Source organism: Fonticula alba (genome assembly GCF_000388065.1).
Source record: "Fonticula alba strain ATCC 38817 unplaced genomic scaffold supercont2.1, whole genome shotgun sequence".
Taxonomy (NCBI): domain Eukaryota; order Rotosphaerida; family Fonticulaceae; genus Fonticula; species Fonticula alba.
In genome coordinates, this window is record NW_009242971.1 from 3,113,181 (window position 1) to 3,125,972 (window position 12,792).

Genomic DNA, 12,792 nt, shown 5'->3' on the forward strand with positions numbered 1-12,792 from the left:
CCCGGCCCCGCCTGCATCCTCGCCGAGCGATGCTCTCCCCGACACGCCAGGACCCGGCGGCGGTGGAGAACCCCAGCACCGCCGACGTCCCGGCCAAGGTCCTGCCCCAAACGGGCGGCGAGTCGACCGCCGCGCGTCCGCGCAGCGTTTCGTACATCGCGCATCTCCTTTCACCGCCCCCCTCAACCAGCCTCTCTGGCGGGGAGGTCCAGGTCCCGACGTCTGTATCTATGCCGGGCTCCTCGTCCCCCACCCCTCCGGGGCCGGGGTCCGACCTGGAGGACTTCCTCCCAGCCGGCGGGACGGCTTTCCTGACTCTGGCACCAGGTGCGGCGCCGCATGCGCCCACAGGCTCGGGCATCAATCCGGCTGATGAAGCGTCGGCCGTCTTCGCGCTGGACCCGTCCAAACGCGAGGCCATTCTTAAGTCCAACTTTGCTGCTAGCGCTGTTCCGGAGATCCGCGGTACGCACACGCACCCACGCCCGTGCCCGCCCACACGCACACATAGATATATATATATATACATGTTTCCACGGCCTTTGCCGCTCGCCCATTACATCTCTTGCTGATTGGCTACATTGTCACGATCACCTCCGTTGTCTTCGTCGCCGCCGCCGCCGCCGCCGCCGCCACCACCAACACCACCTTTCTCGGTCTCTGTCCCGTCCTCCGTCGGTCTGGCCATCCTGTGTTTCCAGCGGCTGCCGCCAGCTCTTTCACCATCCGGCAGGGTGCCTCGACGAACTCCTCCTCCGCGCAGTCGGTAACCTCCTCACGGGCACACTCTCCTGCCCCGGCCGGGGAAAGCCGAGTCGATCAAACGCCCCCGCCACGCGTGGCCACCGGTCAGCGGCACCCGCTTGCCGGTGTGGCCACCGCCCTCGGGGTCGACGAAGAGGAGGACATCCTGGAGGCGGATGATGAATTCCACCCGTCGGAATCGCCGCATGCCCTCCACAGTAACCTGGAGGATGAGTCAGCCGTCTTGAGCCCGCTGACCCCGGTGGCACCTGAGGCCGCCATGGTGCCAGGCGGCCCGGGAGACTTGAATGACCCGCAGATGCAGTTCCACTCCTACGCCATCCGCATGGGGCTCTACATGCTGGTGCCACAATATGCCGGACCCGGGGAGGCTGCCACTTCCCCCGGGAAGCGTGCTGCCATTCCGGCCGCCGGCACCGATCGAACGGGGCTCCCGACCGGCGGAACAGCCACCGCGACTGCCACGGCCGCGGCCACTCCCTGTCCCACGCACCGGGATTTGGGCCTGGCCCGGTGTCCCGGGGGGGTCCGTTGCCCGCAGGATTACACCTCAACTCGGCCTCTAATGTCACCCGTGCCGGCGACTCCATCTCCCTTGCTGACGAGCGCCGCCTCGGCCACCGGCCAGGGGCCAGGCTCTTTCTTGTCGGGCAACCGGCACCTGATGGCCGGGGGCACGGCCGGGAACTCGCCAGCCGCCGGCACCACCCCCTATCAAATTGGCATGGAGGGACTCGGGTCGCCGGCTGGATTTGCCGCGGCCCATGTTCCCGATCGCCTGGGCTTCCAGCTCCTACGCAAGGCCGAGGAGGTGCTGGTCCAACGCCGGCGGGTGGAACGCTATGAACAACGCTTGGCCCAGGCGCGCTTGCAGATGGACGCCCTGTCGGCGGAGTTGGCCGAGATCCGCAGCGAATTGATTGCCCAGGTAGGTGTCGCATCCATGGCGCGAGTGCCGCCCTTCCAGCCCCACTCTGATCCCTGCCTCTTTCTCACGCGCACACTTTCTTTTTCCTGCCCCTGGCCCACCTTCAAAATGGGCCCGGTGTTTCCGACCTTTTGCCCACCTTTCGGGTTGCCCCTCTGCCTTCCCCCCCCCCCCCCGATGGTGGCAGCACAATCTCGCGAAGAGCTCGACCGTGCACCAGCATCTGACACCGCCGGAGGGCCATAACAAGTCGGACGCCCGGTCGGCCCTCACATGGGCCGACTTTGCCGTGTCGACCGCGCATCAGAGCCACTCGCCGGCCGATCTGCGCGACTTGACCCGCATGATTCGCACCTCCGGCATCCCGGTGGCCCTGCGTCGATTGGTGTGGCTCACTTGCCTGGACCAGCTGGTTCCCGGGGACCCGGGGACCTTTCTCCCGGGGGGGAGCTTCCGTGACGGGGGGCTTCGGCTGTATATGCGCTATTGCCGGCTAACCGAGCAGGCGGCGGCCCACATCTACGAGCCGGCACAAACCAGCGAGTGGGATGACATGATCCGCGGCATCAGCCGTCAGGGCGGCGGCTCCGGTGGCCGGTCATCCAGTGGCCTGCGCAGCCGTCTGCAAAAGAGCACCCTAAAGGCCGTCGGTGCCGGGAGCCCTGGCGATGTGGGTCCCATGGATGCCATGCCTGCCGGATCGTACAGCCTGCTGGCCGGTGAGCCGGATGCCCTGAAAAATGACTTCTGCAATGTCCGCCTGGATCCGGTGGTGGTGGCAGCCATCGAGCAAGACCTGCACCGGACCCTGCCGGAGTATGCCTCATTCTCGCTGATGTATGCTCCGGGGATTGTCAGTCTGCGACGCATTCTCCGGGCATACTCCCTTCGCAACCCGGCGGTCGGGTACATCCAGTGCTTCTCGGTCATTTCGGCCACCCTGCTGCTGCAGCTGTCCGAGCATGAGACCTTCTGGATGCTGTGCCACATCATTGAAAACATCTTCCCGCCGAACTACTTCACAAAGAACCAGGTGGGCATTTTCGTGGACCAGCTGGTACGTAGCTCCGCGCAAGATCACAGGGCTAGATATTGCCCCTCTTCTTTCTCTCTCTCCCTCTCTCTCTCTGCTTCTCTCATCCTCTCTCTCATCCTCTCTCTCGTCATCTCTCTCATCCTCTCTCTCCGCCTCTCCCACACACACTCACACACTCACACGCACGCACACACTCACACACTCACACACTCACACACTCACACACTCACACACTCACACACTCACACACTCACACGCACGCACACACACAAACACACACAAACACACACACGCACCACGCCGACCATGCGGCACGACAATACGACAATCCAGGTGCTCGGTGATCTCATCAAGATTCACCTCCCGGAATTGGCCCAGGCCCTGGAGCAAACGCAGACCGACATCAGCGTCATCTTTTCCGGGCCTTTTGCCTCGCTCTTCGTCAACTCCCTGCCCATGGAGTGTGTCCTGCGCATCTGGGACTTGCTCTTTGTTGATGGCAGCGTGGCTCTCTTTGCCGCGGCCTTGGCCATCCTGCGCAACATGCAGAAGGACCTCCTGCATGCGATGAACCGAATGGCGTCCGGGCCGTTGTCTGCCTTCAGCCTGCCGAATGGCTTGTGCTTCGAGATCCAGCAGCTCATGCGCAATGCCGTGTACAGCTCCACCGAAACCCGGCGCATCATCAAGTACCTCGGGCGCATGATCCTCGACGTCAACCCGGAGACCGTGTCCTCCCTTCGGGCAAAGTACCAGCACCACGACCCGGCGCACTCCTAGGGGAGTGAGCACGCCCAAAGGACCACATGGGAGACCGTGCCCACGTGTGGGGAGGGCCCTCGGAGAGGGAAACAATCTGCGGATTTCTGCCTCGCCTCGCTCTTTCTGTCCGCCTCCGCACGGGGTCTTTCCGCCGCCAGGCTGCTCCCAGCAGCCGGTCCGGCTGGGTGACCGATCCTGCTGTATGTGTAGTCAATAAAAAGCAATCCACATATTAAAAAAAAAAGCAGGCAGGGTGCTTTGTTGTGGGGCATGGATTGGTGAACGAGGGTGATGATGGGGGCCACCCCGCAGGCGCGCACACCAACAACGGGCTAAGGCGACTTGCTCCCTCCCAGGCCCAGCACCCCCTCTGAGGTGTGGGCGGGGGGGGGGGGAACAGGCGCCAGTGGGTTTGGAATCGTAGAACCGGGCCGGGGTGATAGCCGCGATGCTTGTGGAGCGCCCCGCTACCGTTGGTACCTTCTCGTGCTTCCAGAAGGAACAACATCCGCCGTACCCGTGGGGCACTTTCCCCCGGCCCCCGGAGGGAAGCCGGCTGCTGCGGGAGGATCTTCCGGCAACCGAACACACGGCGACGTCTCCGACGGTTAGGAGCGGCGAAGGCCGTGTATTACCGGTCTGCGATGGCGGGCTCGGGAACAACGGCAACAGGGGTCACTACGCACGGGTCGGCTGGGGGTAACGACAATTTGAAATCCCCAATGCGTGGGCCTTTGCAGGCAGGTGCGTGGGCCCCCAGGGCCTTGGAGATCCCCCTCCCCCCGTGGGCGAGGAGCGTTTGGGCCTCGGGAAGCCTCCAGTCCCCCCTGACTCACATCTCTCTCTCTCTCTCCCTCCCATTCGCCCTTCTACTTCCTTCCCAAGCACATTGTCAACACAAATAGAGTGTCCAACTTTCAAATGAGAAGAATGCCTCCTTCCGGACGCCTGCTCGCTCAAGGTCGAAGCCGCGACCGGTGAACATGCCCCCTCTTCCTCGGCCGCGCTTTGCCTCTCACGCAGCCATGTCGCTCTGAGCAGAAAAAAAAACAGACAAAAGAGCCCCCTCGGGAGCAGCATCCGCACCCATCAAGCCGCATCTCTCTTTCCTTCGTCTCATGCCCGCAACGTGCCACCTGGCTACCCCGGCCCTCCTCTCTTCCTCGCCCCCCTCCCCCCCCCCTCCTCCTGCTCCTCCCTCCCCGCCGCCCGCTTCCGGAGTGCGTCTCGGTCCCTGCCAGATCGCCCGATCCGCCCACGCTACGGGGCCCTCCTGTCCTGCACTTCAGCATGACCTCCGGTGATCGGAGTGCCTTGGCCTCGCGCGACGCGGCGGCCGAGCGAGGGGTCGGTGCGCCGATGGATCTCGACTCCAGCTCGCGTGTGGAGACCGGCACCATGAGGTTTGTCACCTCTCGCTCTTTTTTCGCGTGCTTTTCCGTCGGGGGCACTTTGTTCCCTTTCATTGGTCTCTCCTTCGAGAGACATACTGACCCCCCTCCCCCTCCTCCTCCCCTGGCAACCCAGCTCCACGTTCGGCTCAACCTCGATGGCTTCCTCCTCATGGGCCTTTCGTCCGTTAGCCCGGCCGCCGGGTGGATCATTTGCCGCGCGCTCGTCCCTCGGCGATCACCTGGATTCACCGAGCAAAGCCCCCTCAGATGGGCGTTTGACCCTGTCGGCGGCCGACCGCTCGGCTTTGGCCAACGAAACGAGTGCCTTCCCTTTCAAGCCGGCCTCCAGCGGCACCAGCCACCTGCGCTCATCCCTGAGCGAGGCAGACCTCCTGGATGATGGACCCACCTCGAGCACATCGGCCGATCGTCGGACCTCCTTCGGCCTGGGTGCCTCTGCATCGACCTCCGGCCTGGGGATTTCGATTCCGGGCGGCCGGTTTGGTGCCACTGACCGGGCAGCCGACCGCTCGGGCCCCTCGACGCCGCTGTTTGGTGGCGCCCCAGCCAGCTCCGCTGCTGCTGCTGCCGCGACTGCTGCCTCTGCTTCCCAGACCTCGGCGGCACCGGGCACCCCTCAGCGGGAATTCCTGCCCACCGTTGATGATGTTGGTGGCCTTGTTCTCAAGGAGCCTGAGTACACCTTCTCTCCAGGGTCCAACAACAGCCCCGTCTTCCAGCGAAACGCGCCGTCCATTCATTCGCGGCTCAATGGCCGGCGTCAACTCCGCACCGCGCAGCAGGTGAGCACATCCACCGCTGGCCTTATGCCGGCTTTTACTTGCCCTCCCCTTTCCTCCTTCCCGCCCCCCCCCCCCCCCCCTCCACCCTTCCTCTAGCCCTTTTCATATATGCCGCTGAATTCCCCCTTTACTGACACGGGAAGTGGGGGCAGGCCTTGATGAATCCCCGCCGGCCGGCCCCGGCATCGGAGGCTGGCTTCGCCTCGCCGGCCGGCCACCACGGTGGTGCCTACCCTGCTGCTCCTCAGTCCCCGTACTACCACGGGATGGAGCATCACCACTTGGCATATGGTGCTTCGCCGGCTGGCGGCCATGCCCTTTATTCGCCGGTCACGCCGGGGCTCATGTACTCGCCGTACGGCGGGGCTCCGACCGTGGCTCCGGTCTTTTCCGGTGCCATGCTTTATGGATCGCCGATGGCGGCCCATGGGCCAGCCACGGCCACGCCTCTCGGCCAGGAGAAAAAGCCGGCCTTGGCTGAGACCTCGAGCGCCGAGACAGCTGCTGCTGGTGAAACACCGCCCGGTGCCACCTCGGCCACCGCTGCCATGGCGGCCGAGGGCACCGCCGGCGGTGCCCTGATCCCCCAAAATGCCTCGGAATCTGGCGCCAAGACCGCCGATGGCAACGGCGGCGCAGGTGGGCGGCCGCCCGCCGGTCGTCGGGCCCGTCACCCAGGTCGCGGCAAGTCCTGGACCTCGTACATTCCCTCGCTCAATCAGGCTCTCGGGTGCGTGGCATGCCGGGCCTTCTCTCCTGTGATTTTTCCTCTTCTCCTTCTTCCTCCTTCCACCCGTCGCAATGCGTGCCAGCCATTGAAACCGGCAGCCCCAGTGACTGACACGAGGTGCCTGAATGTGCATGTTTGCCTTTGCCCTCCTTTGGGGTCGCGCGGCCATGGGAGAGCAGTTTTATTCAGCTTCTGTTCAATGTCAGCATCGTGGCTGGGATCCTGTATCTCCTTTACCGAGTTTACTTCCACATCAGCAGTGACATTGACATCCGGCTGCAACGCCTCCAGCAGGGTGCGTGCTGCCCTTGAACTTGTCCTCTTCCTCTCTTTCTATTTCCCCCTCATCCTCGCGCGCGCAAGCGAGCGAGAGAGGGAGCGAGGGCCCTCATTCGCTCCACTAACTCTGACCTTTGCCATTTTCACACGCGCAGACCAATCTGCCGTTGTCAATCAGTGCATCTCCGACTACAACTCCAACCGTTGCTCCGAGAAGGACATCCCGAAGGCTCTGGAGAAGTACTGCTCGGATCTGCTGGTTTGCATGCAGCGCAACCATGAGGATGTTGAGCAGACCACCATCATGGCCCAGGTGCTGGCCGGCGCGGTGAATGCCTTTTTCGAGCAGTTTTCCATCCGCACAGTGGTACGCCCCGGTTTGCTGTGCCATGCGCGTGTTTTTCGCATATCCGGCCTTTGCCCGAGGAATTGTCCCCCATTTTGCTCCTCCTCTTGCCTGTTTCCCTTTCCATTTGATGGCCTTGCGAATGCCCCTCTGACACTCTCGCTTGGACATGGTAAATGTGCTGCGCGTCCGGCTCAGCTCCTTTGTGCCCTGCTCATTGTCGTGGGGACGTACATCACCAACCTGTCCCTGACCCGACTGCAGGCGGTCACCGAATGGCGCAAGACGCCGGGCAATGGCCAAGCCTCATCGACCGGCGGGCGCCGTGGAGGTCGCTTTGCCCGGCGCGGTGGCCCCGCCACTCGGCGTGGCTACTACTCGTCTGAAGAGCGCGACGATGATGAGGGGAGCTCCTCCGAGGAGGAGGAGGACGAAGATTACTCGGCCGGGCGCTCGGGGGCCGGGTCGTCACGCGGGCGCGATTCGTCGGCTCGGCACCGCGGCCGCCGGCCGGACTCGGGCCCCCCTGCCGGCGGGGCAGGGCCGGTGTTGTATGCCCCCCTGGCACCAGGGCCTCTGGCCCCCTACTCGGTGGCCGGAACCCCGATGCACATGGTCCCTCCCATGTATGTGTCATCCCCCTTGCGGCGAGATGCCTTCCCTTCGACATCGCATGGCGCCCATCATCACCCCCACGGTACTGCTGCGCCTGGATCGACCTCAGTACGTTGATTTGTCCGCCGGATTGTGTGTACACGCACACACAGCCGCAACCATGCATGCCGATGGGGAGGATGGTCCTCTGCTAACACTCGCGTGCTCTGACCTGTCCCTTCTCCGGGGGCTGCCTACACGGCCGATCATAGTAGATTTTCCCCGGCACCCGGCCAGCCCCCGCGCCATCGGCCGCATCAGACCGCCCGGCCAGTCCGTTTGGTCGTCCTCTGCTGGGATCAACAGCCGCCGCGACCCCGGCCAATGGCCCTCCGCCAGGCCCCCCTCGCAAGCCATACAATTTTACCCCGCTCACATACCAGCCTCCTGCGCTGGCGGCGGAAGGTAAGGACGCTCCCTCCTCCCCTCAGACCCCCTCTCCAGCAGCCCCTCGGTGATGATGGGCGAGTGCTTCTCGCCTGGCACCGTGCCCATCCCCCTTTGCCCGTCCGGTGGCAAGGGACAAAGCACAAGAATACACACACACACACACCTACACCCAAGTTCCTCTCGTGGAAAGGGAAAAACAAACAGAGTCCGTGCCGAGCAACCCCCTCCTCCCCCTCGCCCGCCCTCTGGGCACGCAACTACATCACATAAAGAGAAAAAGCCGAAAAGCAGGACAAAGGCCTGAAATGGGGAAAAAAAAAACAGCCAGCAAACAGAAGAACGGGAAAGGAAAAGGCAAGCACAAGAGGGGGAGAGAGGAGAACCACCACCACCCTGAGATCATGGAGCCAAGCCAGTACATTAAGGACAGGGGGGACGACACAAAATGTGGGATGGGGAAACCTAACACTAGGGGGGAACTACTACAAGGGGGGCATCATGGGCATATGCTCACGCGGCACAGACACACACACGCACGGAGGCATATATATATGACGGCACCACATGCAGACACAAGCGCAACATCAACCGGAAGAGGAGAGAATGAACAGGGGGGGGGGAGCAGGGAAATGCTCCACCACCGGAATCAAGCCCCCGGACTTCCTGGTGGCCTCTCCCCCCGACACTACCTGCCGGCGCGGGGGGGCCTTTTTTCAAGGTTGAAGAAGGGGGAGAGGTCCAAGTGATGGGGTGCCATTGATCGCGGAGCCCCTCGCGCGCGGATGCGCACGCGCGGACGACGCGAGTGGAACTAAAAGCCCGCGCGCGCGCGCGCGCGCGCACAGCGCAAAGCCATGGCGCGCCGGCGACGAGAAGGCCACTTACATGTCGTAGGGGGTGCGGAGGAGGCGGTTGGGGGAACCGTTGACGTTGGAGATGACACCGTTGGTGGCATCGGCGACGATCTTGTTGAAGAGGGTGGCCGGGGCCATGGAGCCCTCGCGAGAGAGGATGAGAGCGGCAGCACCGGAAACGTGGGGGCAAGCCATGGAGGTACCGGAGATGGTGTTGGTGGCGGTGGAAGAACCGATCCAGGCGGAGGTGATGGAAACACCAGGGGCGAAGATGTCGGTGCAAGAGCCGTAGTTGGAGAAGGAGGCGCGCCAGTCGCTGCGGTCGGAGGCGTTGACGGTGAAGGCGAAGGGAGAGCGAGCCGGGGAGTAGTTGCAGGCATCGGCGTTGGAGTTACCGGAGGCAACAATGACGGCGAGACCCTGCTTGGTGGCGGCCTCGACGGCGTCGTCGATGACCAGGGAGGCACCACCACCGAGGGACATGGAGGCGACGGAGCGCTTGTGGGCGCTGGCGGCGTGCTGCTGGGCGGACCAGGAGACACCGGCGGCGACGTTGGACAGGGAGCCGGAGCCGAGGGCGCCGAGGACCTTGACACCAATCAGGTTGGCCTTCTTGGCAACACCCCAGGTGGTACCACCTATCGGAAGCGCGGAGGGGCGGGGGAGACAAGCAGATGCATGGTGAGAACAGGGAAAAAGCAAGCGTAGGGAGAGGGGGAAAGAGGGGGAAAGAGGGAGAAAGAGAGGGAAAGAGAGGGAAAGAGAGGGAAAGAGAGGGAAAGAGAGGGAAAGAGAGAAGACGCCAGGCCGGAGAGGGGAGGGGGAGAGGGGCGGGCGACAAGCGGGATAAGGAGGAGGAGGAGGAGGAGGGGGAGGCACGCACCGATGGTACCGGCACAGTGAGTACCGTGACCGTTGTCATCGTTGGCGTTGGGGGTGCCGCTGTGGAAGTTGTAGCCGGAGGAGGAGCGGCCACCGAAGTCGGTGTGGCCGTTGTTGATACCGGTGTCGACGACGTAGACGTCGACGCCAGCACCGGCGGTGGTGTGGTAGTTGTACTTGGAGTCCAGGGGCAGGTTGGTCTGGTCGACACGGTCAATACCCCAGGTGGCGTTGGGCTGGGTGGTGAAGGCATCAGCGCGGACGATGGAGTCCTGCTCGACGTAGTCGACGATGTCGGTGCGGGCGCGGATCTGCTCGAGGGCCTCCTCGTCGAGGTAGGCGGCGAGGGCCTTGAAGCGGCGGCCGATGTTCATGAAGCGCATGGAAGCGTCCTTCTCCAGACCCATGGAGCGAGAGAAGAAGCGGGCCTCGGCGACGGAGACATCGGGGCGGAAGACGACGATGTACTGGTTGGGGATCAGCTCGTCGGCATCGGCGACCAGGGGGGCGTAGCCGTTGCGGGCGTTGGCCAGGGGGGCAGCCGAGGCGACGGCGGCCATCATGAGGGTGGCGAAAGCGGCGAGGACGAGGGCACGCATGGTTGCTAGATGAATTGTCTGGGTGTGGACGGGGGCGGGGCGGGGCGGGGCGGGGAGGCGGACGGGTAAGTACAAAGCGAAGAGGCGAGGCGAAGGAGGGGGGGGCGGAGACAGGGAGAGAGGGGAGGGAGGAAAGCGCACAACTTGTTTGGGTCAAAGGAAAACACAAAAAAGTACGGTAGCCAGCTGTGGAGGTCCTTCGGCGCGGTGCACACTGCCTTTTAGAGGGGGCGGAAGCGTGGCTTGGGGTGGGGCTTTCCTGCCCCCCGGCCCCCCCCCCCCCCCCCCCCCTGCACATACACGCAAACACAGCGAGATACTGGCAGACACACATCCCTCGCGCACCTTGATGTGCTCTCGACGAGGCCAGTCATCGCCCAGGACTCGGAGGCTCACGCCACGACCACGCAGCCAGGGATGAAAGCCGCTGCAATCACCATCAGACTCACGCGGTGGCCAACACGGACCCGGCCCGCAGGCGGGCAGACGAAAGGGGCGCGCCGGCACATGCACTCCGAGGAAGGGGGGGCCTCGCCCCCCGCCCCCTAGCAGCGGGACTGGAAGACCATGCGCGCGGGCCAGGGCGAGGCTCAGACAAGATAACCGGCTCGGACACTTGGAAACACAATAACCCGGGGGACCCAGACTACACCGGGGACCTGCATGCCGCCCGGGCTTCTTGGGTCCGGGAGGACGAAATGGACCAGAGGGGAAAAAGCAGCCCCACGCCTGGACGCCGCCCCCGTTCCCGCCCCCCCCCCCCCGGGGGGGGGTGGGCACAATATGTACACAGCCCCAGCGGGCAGGTGCGACTTGCGTTCCGCCGGGGGCGTGCTTCCCAGGCGACTCTGAAACAGGGCCGACAACGGCGGGCCGCCCCCCCGGCCGGCAAAAGAAAAACAAACACCTCAGAAGAGTATGCGACCCCCCTGAGCGGGTATGCACTTGCACGCATGTGTGCACCACACAAGGGCCCTTCTAACCGGCGTGGCCGAGGGGGACAACAGGGACTGACACAGGAGTGACCACTGCCAGACACTTGACCGGCTGGCGAGCCGGCGGAAGAGGCCGGGAGCTGCGCTCCGGAGGCCCTTGCCGCTGGCCCGGGCCAAGGGAGAAGGGCACTCCACGGTCGTTGGCGCAACGGCCGCCCAACTCGCAGCGGGGGGGGGGGGGAGTCCGGGCGCGGGCCAGGGCGTACGTAATCCGCCCCTCCAACTACGGACCAAATAATGTGAAACTTCTCGGGCGAGCGAACGTCGAAAACGGGAATGTAATGAAGCCTCGCCCGGAGGACGGCCTCTCAATTAGGCGCGTCCATCCAGGCAAGTGCTCTGAATAAAGAAGAGAGGCCGGGACCACCCCGGCGGGGCCGGCGGCCGGGGGGAGGGGGGGGGGAGGGGGCGGTGGCGCTAACAGGGGCCGCCGACCCGGGTGAAATGCTTGGTGGCAGGGCGCGGGCGTGCCCGGGGGGGGGGGGGGCCGGGGCGCCTGGTATTATGGTTTCGTGGACCCCGCCAGAGATGCGGGTGTGCTCCCAAACGAGCCCGTTAAGAATGCACGGGTATCGGATCAGTGGACCGCGGGCGCAGGCTGGACGGGCGGACGGACGGACGGACGGACGGACGAATCCCCGACTGAGTCCGCCCCGCGCCGCCCCCTGGCGGCTGCTTTCACACCTCCGGGCGTCACAGCACCACGCCGAGGGCCGAGGGCACACGCGAAAGCATGGGACTAGAATGCTCGTTTGTTCCGGCCAAGGGGGCGGGAGGGCGGGGGGGCAAAGGTGTCACCAAAAACTCTATATTTGCCCCATTATTATTGAGCGCTTCGGGGCCGAACTTGCTTGCCGCCTGCCGCCTGCCGCGAGACGGTCACTTCCTTGCAACCGGGGGCATGGGGAAGCCCGGGCCTTGGCAAGGGGCAGGCCCCGCTTCTCCCGAGCAAGGGGCGAGTCAGTGTGTTGGCCGCAACATGGCCTGGCGCGCCAGCGCGGATACCCCGAGTTTTTTTTTTCGGCAGCTCGTGTGACCGCCCTCTCGCCCCCCCCCCCCCGGGTCCGGCAGGGGCTGGAGGGCCGTCCCAGGAGGGCGGGAGGGGGGGGGGCAAGCAAGGGAGATACCACCAGGATGCTTACCGGCCTTCCCGTGCGGAGAGGCTCTCTCCTCACCAAGGCAACTCCCGCGAGAAAGGGGCAGGGACCAAGGAATACCCCCCACCTGACTGCCGCCCGGGTCGCGGCTCGGCTCCCCCGCAGCCCCATGGGTTGCCCGCTGGGCCGAGGCCGAGTCCAGGGCACCGGCCGTCCCCGAGTCCGGGCCCTGTTGCAAGCGGCTTTTGCTCCCTCCACCCTCGCCCCCCCCCCCCCCC

General features: G+C 64.7%; 3 protein-coding genes across 3 annotated transcripts; 2 read left to right on the forward strand and 1 right to left on the reverse strand.

Moving 5' to 3' along the window:
• On the forward strand, positions 1–3,723 carry H696_00662 (hypothetical protein). Its single transcript, XM_009494544.1, has 4 exons — positions 1–465; positions 702–1,693; positions 1,881–2,750; positions 3,063–3,723. The coding sequence occupies exons 1-4, from the start codon at positions 30–32 to the stop codon at positions 3,507–3,509; spliced, it is 2,745 nt and encodes a 914-aa protein (XP_009492819.1). The 5' UTR covers positions 1–29; the 3' UTR covers positions 3,510–3,723.
• Positions 3,724–4,682: 959 nt separating this feature from the next.
• Positions 4,683–8,309, forward strand: H696_00663 (hypothetical protein). Its single transcript, XM_009494545.1, has 7 exons — positions 4,683–4,894; positions 5,019–5,688; positions 5,841–6,418; positions 6,598–6,713; positions 6,853–7,064; positions 7,242–7,766; positions 7,913–8,309. Exons 1-7 carry the CDS (start codon positions 4,782–4,784, stop codon positions 8,153–8,155), a joined length of 2,457 nt encoding a protein of 818 aa, XP_009492820.1. The 5' UTR covers positions 4,683–4,781; the 3' UTR covers positions 8,156–8,309.
• Positions 8,310–8,494: 185 nt separating this feature from the next.
• H696_00664 (hypothetical protein) lies at positions 8,495–10,627 on the reverse strand. Its single transcript, XM_009494546.1, has 3 exons — positions 10,564–10,627; positions 9,825–10,440; positions 8,495–9,579 (listed from the first exon to the last, which is right to left on the reverse strand). The coding sequence occupies exons 2-3, from the start codon at positions 10,420–10,422 to the stop codon at positions 8,969–8,971; spliced, it is 1,209 nt and encodes a 402-aa protein (XP_009492821.1). The 5' UTR covers positions 10,423–10,440; positions 10,564–10,627; the 3' UTR covers positions 8,495–8,968.
• Positions 10,628–12,792: the final 2,165 nt, after the last annotated feature.